The sequence below is a fragment of the Solanum stenotomum genome, unplaced genomic scaffold (genome assembly GCF_019186545.1).
Source record: "Solanum stenotomum isolate F172 unplaced genomic scaffold, ASM1918654v1 scaffold38326, whole genome shotgun sequence".
Classification (NCBI taxonomy): domain Eukaryota; kingdom Viridiplantae; phylum Streptophyta; class Magnoliopsida; order Solanales; family Solanaceae; genus Solanum; species Solanum stenotomum.
The window spans coordinates 1-22,290 of NW_026034866.1; the positions used below are offsets into that span (position 1 = coordinate 1).

General features: G+C 35.8%; 1 protein-coding gene and 1 pseudogene across 1 annotated transcript; one reads left to right on the forward strand and one right to left on the reverse strand.

Moving 5' to 3' along the window:
* Positions 1-680: 680 nt before the first annotated feature.
* Positions 681-11,288, forward strand: LOC125852676 (uncharacterized; annotated as a pseudogene).
* A 1,532-nt stretch (positions 11,289-12,820) lies between these two features.
* Positions 12,821-15,962, reverse strand: LOC125852675 (SKP1-like protein 1). The gene is made up of 2 exons (XM_049532394.1): positions 15,845-15,962; positions 12,821-13,185 (listed from the first exon to the last, which is right to left on the reverse strand). The coding sequence occupies exons 1-2, from the start codon at positions 15,960-15,962 to the stop codon at positions 12,821-12,823; spliced, it is 483 nt and encodes a 160-aa protein (XP_049388351.1).
* Positions 15,963-22,290: the final 6,328 nt, after the last annotated feature.

The following is a 22,290-nucleotide window of genomic DNA, read 5'->3' on the forward strand; positions in this document are numbered from 1 at the left end:
TAGAAAGTTTTCCGCTTGCTATTGTTTTATTTTTAATGAAATGTTTTCTTGGTAAAGAAAGTTTTTAATTCCTTATGGTTTTAGTGTCTATGCGATGAATGAATGCTAAGAGGCTTGTATTAGACCTCTTCGAGGTCGAGTACGCCGGTTACGACTAGGGGGTGATCCCGGGTCGTGACAGTTCCAGTCCCAAATTCCCCCCATTAGCTTTTCCATAACGATGGAAGTCATGCTGTTACAAATTATGAATTTGATCACATGAGTAGATAGATAAGTTATTAAGGAACCCATACGACTTTATGGAATTGAATTCGGGCAAGTAGAATTCCCAAAATTGATCGTAGCGTGAATAGGTAGTTTCTGAGTATCGTTGGTTAAAGGTCTGTTGTGAAATATGGGTTTGAAATTCTTAAAATAGCTCACTGTTACTGTGTAAGCCACAAAGGTGGGATTTCTGCCGCCAAGGTGAGGCTGTCGTAGCAGGGTGGGTGCTGCCGTAGTGGGGAAGACGCGACTTAAAGTCGAAAATAAACCCCTAAAACATTTTATTCTGCAACTTTTGAAATTGAGAGCTAAGGAACGAACCCAGAGATTTTCTTGATAGTTTTTTAGAATTCTTGAGGCAAAAGGTATGATTTTAACTCCTCGAGTCCATTTTTTTATTCGTAGAACGTAATCTAATGGGTAATTATTGATGGGGAAGGGTTTTGATCTGTAAATTTTGGTGAAGAAACACCTAATTTGGGTATGGGGATCATGGGTATGATCTAGGGTTGATAGAATTGTTACTAGTTTGGGTTATTAGTTATTGTTTATTGATTCCCGTGTTATATTGATAGTTTATAGACCAAGAACAAACGGAACGAATCCGAAAAAGGAAGAATCAAGTTTGTTAAGGGATTCAAGCTTGTTGTGAGATAGGTGATCGTTGTGATTTCATGATTATGTGATCTATATTTGTTCTTGCTTCATCATAATACGTGTATGTATGCGAATGTTACATTATTGATCACACTTGTTGTAAATGAGATAGATGAATGATGAATGTCATGAATCATGACTTGATTGTATGAACTTAAGAATATACGTGTGGTTGTGATTATGGCTTGTTGAATTGATCGGGTGTTGCGTTTCGACACACTAACTTGGATCGGTTGCCACATTTCGGCATAATTATGGGATCGGTTGCCACGTTCCAGCATAAACATTGGATCGGGTACCACGTTCTGCTATGCTAATTGTTTGTGTTTGGGTTCCATGAGAGGACTAATGACGTGATGTAATTGTGAATCTTGAGAAATGTGATATTGTACGTTGTTCGTAAATAATGATGATATTGTATATGTTCAGTGTATCCATGTTGTTATTATGTTGTATGACTTATAAATGTTGCACTTAGTGGGATAGCTGTGTAATCGTACCAGTACACTGTGGTTGTGTAGTGTTACTACACTTGTTCTTTCTTTGTTGAGTATAGAGCATCTTCAAGCGGCTATTGACAGACCTCGTTTAGAAGATCAGTGATCGTCGATCGAATTTAAGGGTGAGCCAGTTCTTCCAAGCTGCCATGAGTTCTCTTTCTGTATATGTCTACATTTTGGACTTGGACTACTAGTTAGTTATTAGTTCATTAGCTTGGGGTTGTAACCCTTTTTGTTTAGACTTTTGGTTCATTAATAGAGTTTTGGTACATTGACTTTCAGGTTCTAGGTATTACTTCCGCAATGTTAGTTTTATTGTTGGACTTTTGTTTGGAGTTTATGGGAACTTTATTTCTTTCCTTAGCATTTAACGTACTTCCGTAACTTAAATACCTTAGTATTTTTTATTAAGTTGGTTAGTTAATTAGTAAAAATGGTTCTCCCACCGGAGGGTTAGTGTGGGTGCCAATCACGATGGTCTGGGTCGTGATAAAATTGTTATCAGAGTTTAGGTTCGTTGATCTCGATCTACCAAAATGAGACTAGTAGAGTCTAGTGAAATAGTACACGTAGACGTCTGTACTTTTCTTCGAGATGCTCTAGGACTTTAGGAAATCTCTTTGTGTTCTCTTATCTCCTTTCGTGCTATAACTTGATTTCAACTGGTATTTGTCGATTCGAATTGGTATCTAAACTCATTCACTCTTCTGTCCACAAATGATTAACACTACATTCAACGGCGTCAGGCCCGTAGCTCCCGTTAATTCTCCAGTTGACGAATCTGCAGCAAGAGTTCGCAGTCGAGGCATGGGTAAAGGAAGATCTAGGCGTAGAGGACGAGGAAGAGTGGATCTTTGACACATCCCAAAAATGGATGTGATGACACTCGTCTTATCCCACCAAGATAAGTCAACCTAAAACTCAACCATTACAATAAAATGCGGAAATTTTTATAATCAACTCAAAAATACCCCAAAAATCTGGTTGTCACGTGTACAAGCCTCTAATGTGTTATAATAAAATTGAAAGAAAATACAAGTTTCAAATGACATTGTTTATAGAATAGAACAAGATCATAATTAAGGAGAAAGAAGGTCCGCTGAAATGACAAGCAGCTACCTGACAAACCTCCACAAGAAGCTTAAGACAAGGAGAAGAGAAAATATCATAGAGGTTCGGGCTAGTAACCTACAAAAAAATGTAGTAGTAAGGGGTGAGTACCAAATTATACGGTACTCAACAAGTAAATCTCTAAAAACAAGCTAAGGGGATAGAATACGGGTACTCCTTACACCCCAACAGAACCTCCATAGTTATAACCTACATAAAACCAGCCCAACCTAACAACACACAATTTAGAAGCACATATCTCAACAAACAACATTCTAATAATCACATATTCTCAACACCAAGCTCAATATTCATCAATTACAACCTGCTTAAAACCAACCCAACCTAACAATTCATAATTCACATAGCACAGAACTCAACATCAACACTCTAACAATTACATATCCTCAACTACAAGCTCAATATTTATCAATCAAAGTTCCACATAAAAGCACTTACAGGATTAGCAAAACACAATATCAAGTTCACTAATGATAAATATATGCAATGGAATGGAATGAAATGTCAAGTATAGTGATGCAGGTCTGACCTAGTTATACACACCCGCTGTCTCTCAGTCCGGGACCCATGGGGGGACATATCTGTCTATGCATCCATCGCGGAGTACAGTACGACCCTTGATAATAGTAACCAACGTGGCACATGATACATCCCTAGAAATATAGTATCCATCATGGCGCGCGATACGTCGCTCAAAATGGTACATCCTCTTTAATTTCTTGTTCTTTCTCAATTCACATAACACTTGTTACAACCATGTCTCAAAACAATGCAAATGACATGTTCACACAAATAATGAAGAGATGACCATTTTCATAACATTGCACAATTCACAATAACACAATTATGATAAAACATCAGCAATGATTCAACAAGCCTTTCAAACCATTCTCAACACATCACACACAAACAATTAATCACATTACACACAAACAATTAATCACATTGCCTTTTATTACCCCTTTTTCATCATTAGAATTAATCCATGTGGACAAGTCAAGCATCACTAAGTCTCATTACCCCCAAACACATATTAAAAGGAAAAACACGAATTCCATATACTTAACAAGGGTTTAGAAATCCACTTGCCTCAAATAATTGAACAATCACTCCGGAACTTGAGTCTTCCCCTTTCGTTGGACTTCCAAATCAATGCAATCTATTCACATAAATAATCACATTAAGCTTTCGAAACTAACACACCTATTTTAATATATGTCTAGCCTGGACCAAAACGTCACCCAAATCTATAATCAAGTTTCTAATCTTGATGTTAATTAACCCAACAACTCTCATATTTTTCAAATTTCAAGCCTAGGGTTGAGTTGTAATAAATTTAATAGTATTAAAATAATATAAGACACCCGATATTCAATTACCTACCACAACATATCAAAACTTGAAATTATCATGTTATAGTAAAAATAATACGTAAAGAGTCGAACCCAGGTAGTGATAGAAAGAGAATTTTATATTGCCACTCATCAACGCCACATACTAATTGGCCAATTAAATCATACATTACATTATACCACTAAAACTATATTATATTATTTAAATGACCCAAAAAAAAATTTTTGGAAATATTTGAGCTATTTGTTAATTACAATTATTTAGTTGACAATTAATTTTAAATAATTAATTTTGGTTAGTGGCTTATTGGTGGACTAAGAGATAGTGGGTGTGCATCACTAGGTCAGACATGCATCACTATACTTGACATTGCATTGAACATATTTATCATTAGTGAACTTGATATTGTGCTTTGTTGATCTTGTGAGTGCCTTTCTGTGGAACTTTGATTGACGAATATTGAGCTTGTTGTTGAGGATATGTAATTGTTAGAGTGTTGTTGTTGAGCTGTGTGCTATGTGAATTATGAAGTATTAGGTTAGGTTGGTTTTAAGTAGGTTGTAGTTGTGGAGGTTGTAATTGATGAATATTGAGCTTGTTGTTGAGAATATGTGATTGTTAGAATGTTGTTTGTTGAGATATGTGCTTGTAAATTGTGAACTGTTAGGTTGGGATGGTTTTATGTAGGTTGTAACTATGGAGGTTTGGTTGGGGTATTAGGAGTACCCATATTTTATCCCCTTAGTTTGTGTTTAGAGGTTTACTTGCTGAGTACCGTGTGGTTTGGTACTCAACACTTGCTACTACATTTTTTTGTAAGTTACTAGCCCGGAACTTTGTGATGTTTTCTCTTCTCCTTGTCTGAGGCTTCTTGTGGAGGTTTGTGAGGTAGCTTCTTGTCATTTTAGTGGACATTCTTTCTCCTTAATTACGATATAGTTCTATTCTAGAAACAATGTCATTTGAAACTTGTATTTTCTTTCAATTTTACTATAACACATTAGCGGCTTGTACACGTGACAACCAGATTTTTGGGGTATTTTTGAGTTGATTATAAAAATTTCTGCATTTTATTGTAATAGTTGAGTTTTAGGCTGACTTATCTTAGTGGGATAAGACGAGTGCCATCACGTCCATTTTTGGGTCGTTACACTCCTACTAGAGATAGGGTACCGGTTGGAAATTCTCCCCAAAATGAGGCCCCTCCCGTACATCATGAAGAGATAGAGGAGAATGTTGAGGTTGAAAATGTTGATGAGGTTGGGCAAGAGGAAGACGTACAGGCTAACACTAGAGGTATTCCTCCCATAGACCCAGTGTTAGCCCAATATATCATGTCATTCTTGAAAGGGTTGGTTGGTCCTGGAGTGCTTCTTTCTGTTGAAGCAACTCAAGCCCCCGCCAATCCTCCCATTGCTATCACTGTCCCTAAGGTGGGTGGAACTGGAGGTAATGATTCTTTCTTCCGTCCTTTATTGGACCGGTTATGACTGGTAATGAGAATGAGATGCTGACCAAGTTTTTAAAGTTGAAAACACCTGTCTTCCATGGTTCTGAGAGTGAGGATGCATGTGAGTTCATTCTAGATTGTTATGAGAGTCTTCATAAGTTTGGAATTGTCCATCAACATGGGGTTGAGTTCGTGACTTTTCAGCTTCAAGGTTAGGCTAAGCAGTGGTGGAGAATTTTTATGGAATGCAGATCTTCAGTTTTACCTCCACTTACTTGGACCCAGTTTCATGCCCTTTTCATAGAGAAATATGTGCCTAGGACTTTGAGAAATCGTAAGAAGGATGAGTTCATGGCTTTAGAGCAAGGTGGTATGTCTGCGACTGCTTATGAGGCCAAGTTTCATGCCTTGTCTAGATTTGCTACGCAGTTGGTGACTACGAAGGAAGAGAGGATCCGTTTATTTATTAAGGGACTAAATTATGAGTTGAAAGTATTATCTATTCATATGACATCTGCAGGGAGGAGCTTTAATGAGGTAACAAACTTTGTTAAGAAAGTGGAGGGGGTGAGGCGAGATGGTCAGTTCAAGGCATTGGCTAAGAAAGCTAAAAATTCAGATAACTTTCAAGAATCGTATTCCAGAGGTTCAGGGAGGCCAACACTTGTAGCCAGGCCAATTCAGTTCGTCATGCTTGCATCTACAGGTAATTACTCGAGAACTCCACATCATAATTTGATTCAGGATGGCCAAGTAGTCGCACCTTCGACGGGTGGCAGACCATCTTTTGATCGTACTTGCTATAATTTTGGAGAACCTGGGAATATGAGGAGAGATTCTCCCCACCCACGAGTGTTGGATTCCGCACAGTAGCCATCTAGAGCAGTGGTACTTGCGGGGAATGGTAATAATGGTCGAGGGCGTCCACAAAGTGGGTGAGGAGGAAATTAATGAGGCCATAGGGGTAGAGGAAATGGTAATGCATGAAGAGGTACAGTGCAACCAGGCAGAGAAGTCACCCGTCACGATGGTAGGGCTCAGTGTTATGCCTTTCCGGGTAAGAATGAGGGAGAGGCGTCTGACGCAGTGAGCACAGATACTATTCTTGTATGTGACCAGATGGCTAAGGTGTTATTTGATCCAGGTTCTACTTATTCTTATGTGATTTCCCACAACATTTTCTATGATTTGTGATATACTTGATGCCTACATCCATATTTCTACTCAGTTGGGAAGTCTGTCATAGTCACCCATGTCTATCGTGTTTGTCCTATTTTGTTTATGGGTTATCAAACTTGGGCAGATTTGGTGATTTTGGATATGATTGACTTTGATATAAGCTTAGGCATGACTTGGTTGTCCCCCTATTATGTTGTGCTTAATTGTAACACTAAGTCTGTAACTGCAGAAACTCCGGGCAGGAAAAAGTTAGAGTGGGAAGGGGTGTACAAGCCTAAGCAAGCTAAGATCATATCCTCCATTCGAGCTAGAAAACTGGCAGGGCAGGGCTGTTTGACTTATTTGGCTCATATTAGGGATGTTGAGGTTGAGACTCCATCTATTGAGTCTATTCCTGTGGTGTCAGAATTTAGATATATGTTTCCTAATGAATTGACTAGTATGCCTCCGGATAGAGATATAGATTTTGACATTGATTTGAAACCTGGTACTCGTCCCATTTCTATCCCTCCATATCGCATGGCTCTGGCAGAATTAGAAGAGCTTAAGGCTCAAATCCAGAAGCTTTTTGATAAGGGATTTATTCGTCCTAGTGCTTCCCCATGGGGTGCTCCAGTTTTGTTTGTTAAGAAAAATGATGGTAGTGTGAGAATTTGTATAGATTACCAGCAATTGAATAGGGTCACCATTCGAAATAAGTATCCCTTGCCTCAAATATATGATCTTTTTGACCAATTGCAAGTTGCATCAATTTTCTCCAAGTTTGATCTAAGGTCTGGTTATCATCAGTTAAAGATTAGGCCTGAGGATGTGGGCAAGACAGCGTTTAGAAACCACTATGGGCACTACTAGTTTTTAGTTATGTCATTTGGTTTGACTAATGTGCCCGCAACTTTTATGAGTTTAATGAATGGGGTGTTCAAGCCATTTCTTGATTCATTCATCATAGTCTTTATTGATGATATTTTGGTCTATTCAAAAAGTGAGGAAGAGCATGTCGACCATCTTTATATTGTTCTGGGTGTTCTTGGGAAACAAAGGTTGTATGCTAAATTTTCTATGTGTGAATTTTGGTTGACTTCGATTGCATTTTGGGACATGTAGTTTCAAAAGAAGGGGTAATGGTAGATCCCCAAAAGATTGAGGCAGTTAAGAATTGGGTTTGGCCTAGCTCTGTAATGGAAGTTAGGAGTTTTGTGGGGCTCGCTAGCTACTATCGTGAATTTTTGAAGAACTTTACTTCTATTTCCACTCACTTGACTAATTTGACCAAAAAGGAGATACCATTTGAATGGACTGAAAAATGTGAGGAGAGCTTCCAAAAACTCAAGACTCTCTTGACCGCCGTGCCTATTCTAGCATTATCGGTTGAAGGTAAAGATTTTATTATTTATTATGATGTTTCACATTCTGGTTTGGGTGCCGCGTTGATGCATGATAAGAATTTCATAGTTTATGCATCGCATCAATTGAAGGTGCATGAGAGGAATTATCCAACACAATGATTTAGAGTTGGCAGCGGTAATGTTTGCTCTTAAGATCTGGTGGCATTACTCCTATGGTGTCAAGTGTGAAGTGTTTACTGATCATCGTAGTTTGCAGCATGTGTTCACTCAAAAGAATCTAAATTTGAGACAATGAAGGTGGATGGAGTTACTTAGAGATTATGATGTCACCACTCAATACCATTCGGGTAAGGCTAATGTAGTGGAAGACGCTTTGAGTCGAAAGGCGGTAAGTATGAGAAGTTTAGCTTGCTTACTTGAGTGTAACAAGACAACCTTTGGCTAAGGAAATTCAGACCTTGGAGTCTAAATTCATGCAATTAGGCATCTCAGAAAAAGGTGGGGTGTTAGCTAGCATTGAAGTTAGGGCCACATTCGTTGAAGAGATCAAGGCCAAACAATTTGAGGATGAAACTTTGAGTGAATTTAAGAAGAAGACACTGATGGGTAAGGCACAAGCGACCACTCTTGATGCGAAAGGTGTCCTTAGTTTTAAAGGAAGAATTTGTGTCCCTCGAGTTGATGACTTGATTCAAAAGGTTGTTGAAAGAGTCCATAGTTCGCGATATTCCATTCATTCAAGTGTGACCAAGATGTACCGAGATTTGTAGCGAATTTATTGGTGGCCAGGCATGAAGAAGGATATAGTGGAGTTTGTGGCTAAGTTTCAAAATTGCCAACAAGTGAAATATCTGCCCCAAAGGCCTGCAACCTCTTTGGGGAAGTTTGATTTTATTTGGGTAGTGGTTGATAGATTGACTAAGTCAGCCCATTTTATTCCTGTAAGAATAGATTATAATGCTGAACAATTGGCTAAGGTTTATATGAAAGAGGTAGTGAGGTTGCATGGGCCACCCCTTTCTATCATCTGAGATCGTGGTACTCAGTTTACCTCTAAGTTTTGGAGGAAATTACATGATGAATTAGGCACACAACTCACTTTTAGTACCACTTTCCATCCACAGATGGACGGGCAGTCCAAGAGGACTATTCAAGTATTGGAAGACATGTTGAGGGTATGTGTGATTGATTTTGGAGAACATTGGGATAAGTTCTTACCTTTGTGTGAGTTCTCTTACAATAATAGTTATTACTCCAACATTGATATGACACCATTTGAGGCATTATATGGGAGAGGATGTAGATAACCCATTGGATGGTTCCAGCTGGAGATGTGAAACCATCAGGGGTTGATTTAGTGAAGGATGCTCAAGATAAAGTGAGGAGTATTCAAGCTAAGCTCTTAGAAGCCCACAGTAGACAAAAAAAGTATGCGTATCATAAGGTAAGAGACATGCCATTTCAAACTGATTAGAATGTGCTTCTTAACGTATCGCCTATGAAAGGGGTGATGAGATTTGACACGAATGGTAAACTAAGTCTATGATACATTGGTCCCTTTAAGGTTCTTGAATGTGTAGGACCGGTAGCGTATAGATTGGCTTTACCTCCTAACATAACGGGAGTTCATCCGATAGTTCATGTGTCCATGCTGAAGAGATATCATGGTGACGAGAATTATATCATTAAGTGGGACTCAATTGTGTTAGACAAAGACCTTTAATATGAGGAGGAACCGATTGCAATTCCTGATCGTGATGTCCGAAAGCTGAGAACCAAGGATATTAAGTCCATAAAAGTTCAATGGAAGCATCGTCTAGTTGAGGAAGCTACTTGGGAAACCCAGAAGGACTACGAGACAAGTATCCCCAATTGTTCGTCAATTCAGGTACTACCCCATTCCTTCTTTAGCCTATTTTTCCTAAGTTTGTCACTCGAGGACGAGTGATGGGTAAATTGGTATCTATTGTAACAACCAGGTTCCGTCGTTATAGAAAAGCCAACTGGGAAAAATTTTGGGTTGTAAAACCTTTTCGTAGTAACTTGGAATTTCCCAACCTAGTCCAGATTTTGACAAAATCAAATTCATTAAAGTCTAGGGAAATATGGTAACAATTGGGTGATCTAATTATGAATTTGATCACATGAGCAGATAAATAAGTCGTTAAGGAACCCGTACAACTTTACGAAATTGAATTCGGGCGACTAGAACTCCCGAAATTGATCTTAGCGTGATCGGGTAGTGTCAAAGTGTCGTTGGTTAAAGGTGTGTTGTAAAATGGGGGTTTGAAAATTTGAAAATAGCTCATTGTTTCGTGCAAGCCGCTGAGGCAGGATTTCTACCACCAGGGCGGGGCCGCTGTAGCGGGGTGGGTGCCACCGTGGCGGGGCAGACGCGACTTAAAGTAGGAAATAAAACCCAAAAACATTTTATTCTGCATTTTTTGAACTTGAGAGCTAAGGAACGAACCCAGGGGTTTTCTTGACAATTTTTCACCATTCTTGAGGCTAAAGGTAAGATTTTAACTCACCGAATCCATTTTTCGATCCGTAGAACGTAATTTAATGGGTAATTATCGATGGGGAAGGGTTTTGATCTAGAAATTTTGGTGATGAAAGCCCTTATCTGGGTATTGGGATCATAGGCATGATCTAGGGTTGATATAATTGTTACTAGTTTGGGTAATTAGTTATTGTTTAATGATTCCCGTGTTATATTGATCATTTGTAGACCAAGAACAAAAAGAATGAATTCGGAAAGGGGAGAAACAAGTTTCTTAGGGGATTCAAGCTTGTTTCGAGGTATGTGATAGTTGTGATTTCATGATTGTGTCATATATGTTTGTTCTTGCTTCATTATAATATGTGTATGTATGCGAATGTTACATTATTGATCACACTTGTTGTAAATGAGATAGGTGAATGATGAATGCCATGAATCATGACTTGATTGTATGAACTTGAGAATATACTTGTGGTTGTGATTGTGACTTGTTGAATGGATCGGGTGTTGTGTTCCGACACACTAACTTGGATCGGTTGCCACGTTCCGACATAATTATGGGATCAGTTGCCATGTTCCGACATAAACTTTGATCGGGTACCACGTTCCGATATGCTAACTGTTTGGGTTTGGGTTCCCTGAGAGGACCAATGACGTAATGTAATTGGGAATCTTGAGAAATGTGATATTGTATGTTGTTCATAAATAATGATGATATTGTATATGTTCGGTGTATGCATGTTGTTATTATGTTGTATGACTTATATATGTTGCACTTAGTGGGATAGCTGCGTGATTCTACCATTACACTGTGGTTGTGTAGTAATACTTCACTTGCTCTTTCTTTGTTGAGTACAGGGCATCTTCAGACGGCTATTGACATACCTCGTTTAGAAGATCAGTGATCGTCGATCGAATTCAAGGGTGAGCCAGTTCTTCCAGGCTGCCATGAGTTTTCTTTCTGTCTATGTTCACACTTCGGACTTCGACTTGTAGTTAGTTATTAGTTCATTAGCGTGGTATTGTAACCCTTCTTGTTTAGACTTTTGATTCATTAATAGAGTTTTGGTACATTGACTTTCAGGTTCTAGGCATTACTTCCGCAATGTTAGTTTTATTGTTAGATTTTTGTTTGGAGTTTATGGGAACTCTATTTCTTTCCTTAGCATTTAACTTGCTTCTGTAACTTACATGCCTTAGTATTTTTTTATTAAGTTGGTTACTTAATTAGTATAAATGGTTCTCCTACCGGAGGGTTAGTGTGGTGTCAATCACGATGGTTTGGATCGTGACAAATTGATTACATTCCCCCTACTTTACTCAGACAATTAATTCTTTTTGAACGGGTAAGTAAGTTTGTAAAGTTTCAAGCAAGTTTCTTGAAGGGTAAATTAATAAAACTAACTTTACTATTTATGATTTTTTCTTAAAAGACATGTAAAGAGAAAAGTCTAACATTTAATATGAGACGGAGGAAGTAACGTTAGTCATATTATTTTGTTTGTATGTTAATTGTCCCCCAAACATGAACAATATAAGTGGAGAGACTATTCAAAATCTTATAATTTAGAGGTGAAACTTAAAAGTATTATTATTATCTTTCAACAATTTTTTTTTATTGCAATTCAAATTTAAACATTTTATATTTTAATTTAAATGATATGTTATTACTAGTCATAGTAAATTGAAATAATTAAATAGAATGCCCATTTGGTCAAATGTTCTAATTAAAAAAAATCCCAATTAACAGTTAATTACCTAGAATCTTTATTTGGTCCGTCAGTAATCAATAAAACGACCATTTGATCATTAACTAATTATGTTAGTGTCTATTCAGATCTTCTATGGGCACCTGGGTAAGTCCACATAATAATATTTGACATCACCCCAATCTGAACAATTTCGAGTGAATAATGTATCTAAAAGAATAGAAATACCAAGAGGAGATCATGTAATCTAAATTTTAGGATTGTTTAGTAGAGATTGATATTGGATGTCCATTGAAATTTGTCATTAAAATGTTTCGAACCTCAAATTTAAAATTGATCCGTTGCAAATGCCAGTTGGTCATTTCGAGTGAATATACAATATATTAAAAGAATTAAAACATCGAAAGTTGCTCATATATATAATTTAGGACTATTTAGAGGAGATTTGAGTGAATAATGTATCTAAAAGGATAATATTTTTTTTCAAATAATATAACTAGCTTTAATTTCTTTCCAACATAATTTATAAATCAATAAAAATCGAACAACATTTCTTCAAAAGGGAACAACATAAGATAGAACTAACAGAAAATAAAATAAAAATATAAATAGGATATAGCTAAATAAATAATAGAAATATTATAAAATCATTCAGAAGCCCAAGCATACTCTCTACAGACCTCCTCCTCTTCCTCTGGAGTATAATCATTCACGATGCCATATACTTCTCATATTTCCTCTAGTATTCTCTGTGTGATTCTATCAACAAATTCTTGGATTATTACCTTCTTCAAATGCTTATCATCAAGATATCTAGCAGCCAAGACAACACCCAATAATTCTGAGTGGCTCATCTTCAAGAAATTCTGACCAAAATTCTTTAATTGATCTTGCGTAACACATTCCTCCAAATGCTTCTTCCAATATTTAACCACTGTTGTCATTGTTTTTCCATCAACATTAAACAAAGGGATGGCATTAGAAGTACAATCCATGTCTTGTACTATGTTCTTGATGACTTTTGACCTCATAGCTATAGCCTCATCGAGTTTGAATTCCTCACCATCGCTAGTCTTAAGAGTCATGAGTTTTTCTGAAGACATGGCAAATTAAATGAAAATAGCTATGAATGAATGATTTCAATACATGAGACTAGCTTGGTCTTTTATAGTGTATTAGGTTTTACTTACTTTCCAAAGTTGTGGTAGGAATATGGAAAGCAAAATATCACATAGACCTAAACTTATTATTTTTCCTTTTTTGAAGTTTAATTAATTTGCTTTGCAAAATCTAGATTATTATGATAATGATATAATTAAAAGGGACAAGGAAAGTTCTAAACTCATTGTTTCATTAATCATTTACTTGAAGACCAGTCATTTCTGATAGTTGTTAAAATCACTCTGCTTGACTACATTTCTGATACAAGTACTTGAAAAACTAAAACAATAGAATGACCATTTGATCATTTACCGATTATGTCTATGTCTACTCAGATCTTCTTCCGGCAATTGGTTAAGTTTAAATAAATAAAATTTGACATCATCGGAATTATAAATTATTTTGAGTGAATAATATATCTAAAGAATAGAAATATTGAGAGGAGCTAATGATATCTATATTTTAGGATACTTTAGTGGAGATTTGAATCAGATGTCCATTGAAATCATTCATTAAAACATTTTGAATCCCAAACATTAAAATTTGATCTACCGTAAATGTAAATTGATCATTTCTAGTGAATATATAATATATTAAAAGAATCGAAACATTGAGATTTGTTCATATATATAATTTAGAACTATTTAGAGTAGATTTGAGCTAGTCGGTATTGAAAAAAAATTTAACTCGTGAGGAAGATGCGTTGTAATTTATAAATATTACATAAATATGTTTGTGATTAGTTATACATATCTAATTTGTAGTTATACATCATACATATATACAATCTTAAACTATTTATAAAATATCGATACATTACATATGCATATAGTAAACTAAATAATAAGAATTTTGTCAATGATACATTTACTTGAGAAGGCGTAGTAAATATTGCCCTAAAATTTGGAATATTACTAGTATTTTTTTTTTCATATAATTGTAACAATTGATTTTTGCTATTGTAATATTTTGAGCTCTTCCACTATTACCTTGCAAGATGCACTATAAATTGTGCAAAATGAAAGATGATACATATATACGTTCCTCCAATCATTATTTTTTAGTTTCTTCTTAATTCGAATTGTGCCAAGTAAAATCTCACTCGGACTATAGAGCTTCCTACTAAGAATTTTTCAATACGGAGAATTTTTTTAAGCTTTAACACAAATTAACATTATTAATAAAATTTTAAAAGTGACATGTAGATCAATATAACATTGTATTAAAAAAGAAACTCCATAATGTTTCTCTCTTGTATTTTAAGTTTTAAACTTTGATAGACTTTTAAAGAATTTTTTAATATTTAAATCATTTTTGTTGTTTTATGAGTAACTTTAAAAAAAATATTGTGTGAAGAGATTTTTCAGTATTTAAATTGTGCCAAATAATTGAGAAAATATATCAAGTCCATTAAATATGCTTTGAACAAAAATAACCCAAAATTATTAATAAATTAAATTTAGATATTTCATTTTGAAATATCAAATTCATCTTTCAACTATACGAATGAATTATTTTTTTTCAAATTTAATATAAATAGATTTAATTTATTTTCAACATGTTTCATAAATCAATAAAAACAAACAACAATTCTATAAAAAGGAACAACAGAAGGTGGTTCGAATTCTGATTTAAAGCACATCACGGGATTGAGTTAAATACTCTCTTGTTTTAATATGTTTGTTTTATTATTTCTATCTTGTTTGCTTATCTCAGAATTTATTTCTTAATTATCTTAATTTGTTTTTGAATATCTCAATATTTATTTCTTAATAATTAGTTTTTTAAAAATCCGTCAAAAGCATTTTTTTGCAATTCGAATGTTGAATCAATATTCAATTTAATTTTCTTGTAAAAGTGAGAGAGCAAGAACTATTAATTTAATTGTTAGGTGAAATTATAGCTAATAAATATTTTATTGATTTTTTCTAGCTTAATCAATAATTGGTTTGCTTATAAGTTCAATAGTTAGACTCTATTTTCAATCATTAAGTTGTTTGTATAAATAACTTTAATTTCTTTTCAATATAATTTAGGGATAAGGGTCTGAAACATACCCAACTTTGGTCGGATTTGTTGTTGCGATACTAAACTTTCATAAGGACCTATTACCTCCCTAGACTATTTAATACAGTATTTTTTACCCCCTGAACTATTTAATAGTGTATTTTAAATGTATATATGTGCCCACGTGGAGACATTACTATTTATAATTTTGCATTATTTTTTATGTCCACATGGGCAAATATATATGTTTAAAATACGGTATTAAATAGTCTAGGGATGTAATAGGTCCTCATTAAAGTTTAGTATCGCAACAACAAATCCGACCAAAGTTGGGTTATTTTTCAGCCCCTTATCTCTAAAATTTATAAAGCAATCACAATCAAAGAACAATTCTATAAAAATGAACCACATAATATATAACTAAATAAAATAAAATAAAANACAATTCTAAAAAAATGAACAACATAATATATAACTAAAATAAAATAAAATAAAAAATATGGGTAATTAGACCGTTTTAATACTAAAATAAAAAATGAACAAAAAAATAATAGTAATGTTATAAAATAATTCTAAAGCCCAACCATTCTCTTTACGGATCTCCTCTTCTTCCTCGAGAGTAAAATCATTCTTGATATCAAATTCTTTACGTATTTCTTCAGGTGTTTTTCCTTTAATCCTATCGGCAACTTCTTGACACATCATATCCAATATCTCCTTATAGTTAAGAAAATTAACAACTAAGATAAGGGCATGAAAAATCGAGTGGTGCACCTTCACAAAAGTCTTGTTAAACTCCAACACTATGACTTTGGAGACGTCTTCCTCCGAATGTTTCTTCCGGTATTAAATCACTTTGGTCATTGTTTTGCTATCGACATTAGGCATGGGAATGCCGTTTGAAACACAATCGTCTTCAACCATATTCTTGATGGTTTGTGACCTTACGACTATCGCCTCGTCCAGTACAAATGTAACGTCTCGCTACTTGAAAGAACTAGAAAGAGCTAGAATTAGAAATAGTCATTTTAGTAAAGAATGAAAAATCTGGAAAATTGGTTAAGTTATGTTAAATTTGAGTTTTGGTTCAACTTAAAACGACCATACCTCCTAGCTCAGGATGATTTAGGTGTGCTACAAGATACCTAGGAAATATCTTTGAATTATCTTTCCAACGCCACCAAGTTTGCTCAATTCCGACTTCGTATGAGTGAGATATGTCCATTTGAAGTTGGGTTGTCTAGATATGGAAAGTCAAAACCGGATTTTGGAAGGGTATTTTGGTCTTTTCCATACCCAGTTATATTAATTCGTTTTTAGTAAATTATTTGGGGTCTAAACTGAGTTAGTTCAGTTTACGCTATTGAGAATCACGCTAGGGCTTTGAGAGAAGAGAAAAGAGGAGGAAAGGAGAAGAAAGTTCAAGATTCGTTAAGTTCTTGCAAGTTAAGTTGTGGATTTCGCCAAGGATTCAATCCTACAAGGTATGTAAGAATTTCATAACGTTGGATTCGTTCACCCACGTACCAAACATGTTTATTTAAGCGTGAATTCATCCTAAAAAGGTTAAAAGTTTGATGTTCTTGATATGTGTTCTTGAAATTATTTTCGTTCTTGGATTGGGCTGAGACTGAGATGTTTTTGAAATTATTGTGTCAAATTATAGAGTTGTTTTGAGTTAAGTTCTTAGGTACATTTACTAGGTATCTGAATCTAAAGAGAATTTGGGAAAAAGAACTGAGTTTAGGTGAATTGGGGTTGGAAAGCGACGAAGGAAAACGTTGGGCGAATCTAGGTACCTGGTCCGCAACGCGGACCTGTTCCTCAAGAAGAGAAAAATTCTTCCTCGCGGAGTGGAGCGGTCACGGACCGTACTGCCTCAAAATTAATTTCGCGACCAAATATTTAAATGCATCTCTGCGTCGCAGACTAGTTTTCAGACTGTGATTTCTTGATTGTTTCTTATGTTTAACTATCCAAAAACACTCCTAAACATCATGAGATCCTTCCTACCACAAATCACAATCCTGGAATCCATAAATTCAAATTCAAGGAAAGTTAAGAGCCAAGTCTAGATAATTCTTAGAGTCATTTCAAACGTCTTTTGCAAACGTTTTAACTTTGATTTAAGACTTAAGCTTTGAGTTGAGTAAAGAGTAAGAGTAAAGTTCATTACTTTCAAGATTATACGGGAACTAAGTATTCCCAAGAGTTAAAATGTTTTCACATTTTAGCAAGAAAGGAATCACCGATTTCCAAGAGAGCCCTTGAGCTACATTTTGAGTAATTATCTCAAATCATAGAAAGAGTTTTGTTTTTAAAACATATGAGCTGAGTATATTTTGGGAGTAGTATTTTGCACCGATATGAGGACGCAAGTTCATAATAACTCAAGTCTCCATAAACCAAGTACCCATCATGGGTAGAAAGGATCATATTTTTTAGATGATTCCTTAGTGCTTTTAAGCATAGACTACTGGATCCACTTAGTTGAGGCATTCTATATGACGGCAAACTGTAGGACAGTTCTGGCAGCGTGGACGAGACAATGTATCATCACTTAGGCTCATAGTGATGGTTGTTGGTTAAAGAAACTCCCACAATATTATATTACTTTATATGTAAACTGAGTTGTTATTGCATTTCTTTAACAAATTGAGTTGCTACATACTGTTTTAAATGCTTTGTATACACTACACCATTATTGTTGTTGTACTTTGCATTTGAGTTGAGTTAGTCATGAGTTGAGTAAAGCCAAGGTAAGTGTTCCTTTCAGATTCCTTTCAAGCTTATGTTATGTTTAGTTTTCCCCTCACATACTTGTACATTCAATGTACTAATGTCATTTGGCCTGCATCATTTTATGATATAGACATAGGTAACCAGGGTCAACATCCAGCACCTCGTTGATCCAATTGATCACTTAGAGTTAGTTGGTGAGCCTCCTTGCTTTCCGAAGGACCCCTTTATCATTTGATTTAGTACTTTAGTTGTTAGGATTATCGGGGGTCTTGTCCCGACATCCCTCTTGGTTTTAGAGGCTTCATAGACGAGTAGTAATAGTTCTTTAGTCTTGTATTTCAGATGTTTTTCTATGAGACTTGAGTAGCCATTTTGGATAGTTTGAATGTTCCCTTAAAGATATTCTAAGTTTAATTCGTCAGTTTCTTATTTGAGACTATTTATTATGTTTAAGTCTTCTGCTGAGTAAGTAAGCCAGGCCAAGGGTTTGCTTAGCACCATCAATGGTTCTTGAGTGCCAGTCCCACCCAGGTGTAGGCTCGGGGCGTGAAAAACCTGTTATCAGAGCATAGAGTTTAAGAGTCCTAAGAAGTCTATGAAGTCGTGTCAATAGAGTCCTAGTTATCGCTGTGAAGCGTGCCACATCAATAATTAGGAGACTGCAACACTTAGGAACTATCTCACTTCTTTCATACTCATTTCGTGAGATAGAGTTCATCACCATACAGTTTCTTTCTAACTCATGCTTGCGTGTAACCAATTTTGAGTTAGGCTTTGTTTGAGGAGGCCTTCTTGGGGTGTTTCTTTCCCCGAGAACTGAGAGAAGCAAAGGTACGAGGCTCTACAAGTTGTTTCAAGTGTGGACTAAAGGGTCACTTCATGACAGACTTCCCTAAGAACAGACAAGGTAATGGGAATCAGGGAAATAGAGCCCAATCTTCATCACTTGCTCCACCAGACATGGCTGCACCTAGAGGACCTACTTCCGGTACTGGCGAAGGAGCAAACCGCCTTTATGTGATCACTAATCGTCAAGAGCAAGAGAATTATCCAGATGTTGTCACTGGTATGATCAAAGTCTTTACTCTTGATGTTTATGCTTTGCTAGACCCAAGAGCAAGTTGATCTTTTGTGACTCCTTATATTGAAATGAAGTTTGATTTTTTCCTTGAGAAACTTTGTGAACCCTTTTGTGTTTCTACACCTATTGGGGAGTCTATTATAGCTGAGTGAGTATATCGTGATTGTGTTATTTCCATCAATCACAAGGAAACCATGGCTGATTTAGTTGAGTTAGACATGGCTGATTTCGATGTCATTCTAGGTATGGACTGGCTTCATGCCTTTTATGCCTCCATTGATTGTAGAACTCAAGTTGTTAGGTTTTGAATTCCTAATGAGCCAGTTATATAGTGGAGTAGCAGTTCAACTGTGCCTAAGGGTCGTTGCATTTTTTACCTTAAGGCGATAAAGTTAGTTTACAAGTATTGTGTCTATCACTTAGTCCGAGTTAATAACTCTAGTGTTGAGACACCTCATATTGAGTCAGTTCCAATTGTGAGTGAGTTTCCAGAAGTCTTTCCAGGTGATCTACCCAGAGTCCCTCCTGAGAGAGAGATAGACTTCGACGTAGATATTTTTCCAGATACTCGTCTTATATCTATTTTGCCATATAGAATGGCACCAACGGAGTGAAAAGAGTTGAAGGAGCAGTTGAAAGATCTCCTAGATAAAGGTTTCATTCGACCAAGTATCTCACCTTGGGGCGCTCCGATCTTATTTGTGACGAAGAAGAATGGTTCCTTTAGGATGTTTATAGGTTACTGTCAGTTGAACGAGGTTACCATCAAGAATAAGTATCCTCTTCTGAGAATCTATGATATCTTCGACCAACTTCAGGGTGCTACTTGTTTCTCTAAGATAGACCTCAGATCAGGCTACCATCAGTTAAGAGTAAAGGAATGTAGCATTCCAAAGACAGCATTCAGGACCCGTTATGGTCACTATGAGTTCCTAGTTATGTCCTTTGGTTTGACTAGTGCTCCTGCAGCGTTCATGGACCTTATGAATAGAGTATCAAGCCTTATTTATATATGTTTGTTATCGTGTCCATTGATGACATTCTAATCTATTCGAGGAATGATGAAGATCATGCTTGCCATCTTAGAATAGTTCTCCAAACTCTAAAAAATAGAGAGTTGTATGCCATGAAGGTGGGTAATGTAGCTTATGAGCTAGAGCTACCCCAGGAGTTAGTAGCGGTTCATCCGGTATTTCATATTTCCATGTTTAAGAAATGCATGAGAGATCTTTCATTAATCATACCAGCTGAAGATATTGATATCAAGGATAGCTTTTCCTATGAGGAGATTCTGGATCAGATTCTAGATCGCCAAGTCCACAAGTTGAGGACCAAGGAAGTAGCATCAGTCAAAGTTCTTTGGAGGAATCGATTTGTTGAGAAAGCTACTTGGGAAGCTGAGGATGATATAAAGAAGAGATATTCACATCTCTTTGAACCCAGAGAAATTCCAGACCAAGGTACTAATTCTCTTCTTGGTACTCTTTAATTTATATACTTGATGTGTTAGATTTGCTTGTTTGGTGTTTGAGCTGAATGTTAGATGTTACACCCTTAGCCTATTAAGAGTAATTTCATTCCAGGATGAATGTTCCCAAGGGGGAGATACTGTAACACCTCACTATTTGAAAGAACTAGAATTAGAAATAGTCATTTAAGGAAAGATGAAAAATCTGGAAAATTGGTTAAGTTATGTTAAGTTTGTGTTTTGGGTCAACTTCAAACGACCATAACTCCTATCTCAGGATAATTTAGGTGTGCTACAAGATACCATAGGAAATATATTTGAATTATCTTTCCAACGCCACCAAGCTTACTCAATTCTGAGTTTGTATGAGTGAGATATGTCCATTTGAAGTTTGGTTGTCTAGATATGAAAGTCAAAACCAGATTTTGGAAGGGTATTTTGGTCATTTCCATACCTAATGAAATTAATTCGTTTTTAGTAAATTATTTGGGGTCTAAACTGAGTTAGTTTATTTTACACTATTGTGAATTACACTAGGGCTTTAAGAGAAGAGAAAAAAGGAAGAAAGGAGAAGAAAGTTCAATATTCGTCAGGTTCTTTCGAGTTTGGTTGTGGATTTCGCCAAGGATTCAATCCTACGAGGTTTGTGAGACTTCCATAACGTTGGATTCGTTCACCCACGTTCCAAACATGTTTATTTCAGCGTGAATTCATCCTNCTTTTCAATGTCTTTTCAATAAAGCATAAGAGGACTTTTCAAGTTTTCAACTCTTCAAGTTCCTAACTTTTTCCAAGTTCCTCTTTCATCTTCCCTCAATTTCCCATTAACTCTTGCTACATACCCAACAATTGTCCCCCAAACATGAACAATATAAGTGGAGAGACTATTCTAAATCTTATAATTTTAGAGGTGAAACTTAAAAGTAATATTATTGTCTTTCAACAAAAAAATTGTATTGCAACTCAAATTTAAACATTTTATATTTTAATTTAAATGATATGTTATAACTAGTCATAGTAAATTGGAAAAATTAAATAGAAAGACCATTTGGTCAAATGTTCTATTTGTGATGAAGATGGATGGTTCCTTTAGGATGTTTATAGGTTACTGTCAGTTGAACGAGGTTACCATCAAGAATAAGTATCCCCTTCCGAGAATCTATGATATCTTTGATCAACTTCAGGGTGCTACTTGTTTCTCTAAGATAGACCTTAGATCAGGCTACCATCAGTTAAGAGTAAAGCAATGTAGCATTCCAAAGACAGCATTCAGGACCCGTTATGGTCACTATGAGTTTCTAGTTATGTCCTTTTGTTTGACTAGTGCTCCTGCAGCGTTCATGGACCTTATGAATAAAGTGTTCAAGCCTTATTTATATATGTTTGTTATCGTGTCCATTGATGACATTCTAATCTATTCAAGAAATGAGGAAAATCATGCTTGCCATCTCAGTATAGTTCTCCAAACTCTAAAAAATAGAGAGTAGTATGCCATGAAGGTGGGTAATGTAGCTTATGAGCTAGAGCTACCCCAGGAGTTAGCAGCGGTTCATCCAGTATTTCATATTTCCATGTTGAAGAAATACATGAGAGATCCTTCATTAATCATACCAACTGAAGATATTGATATCAAGGATAACTTTTCCTATGAGGAGATTCCGGATCAGATTCTAGATCGCCAAGTCCGCAAGTTGAGGACCAAGGAAGTAGCATTAGTCAAAGTTCTTTGGAGGAATCGA

Coding starts and splice junctions, on each gene's coding strand:
- LOC125852675 (XM_049532394.1), bottom strand. CDS start 15,962: ATGTGTCAAGAAGTTGCCGATAGGATTAAAGGAAAAACACCTGAAGAA. Junction 13,186..15,844: donor GGAGATCCGTAAAGAGAATG/GTTGGGCTTTAG, acceptor CCATGTCTTCAG/AAAAACTCATGACTCTTAAG.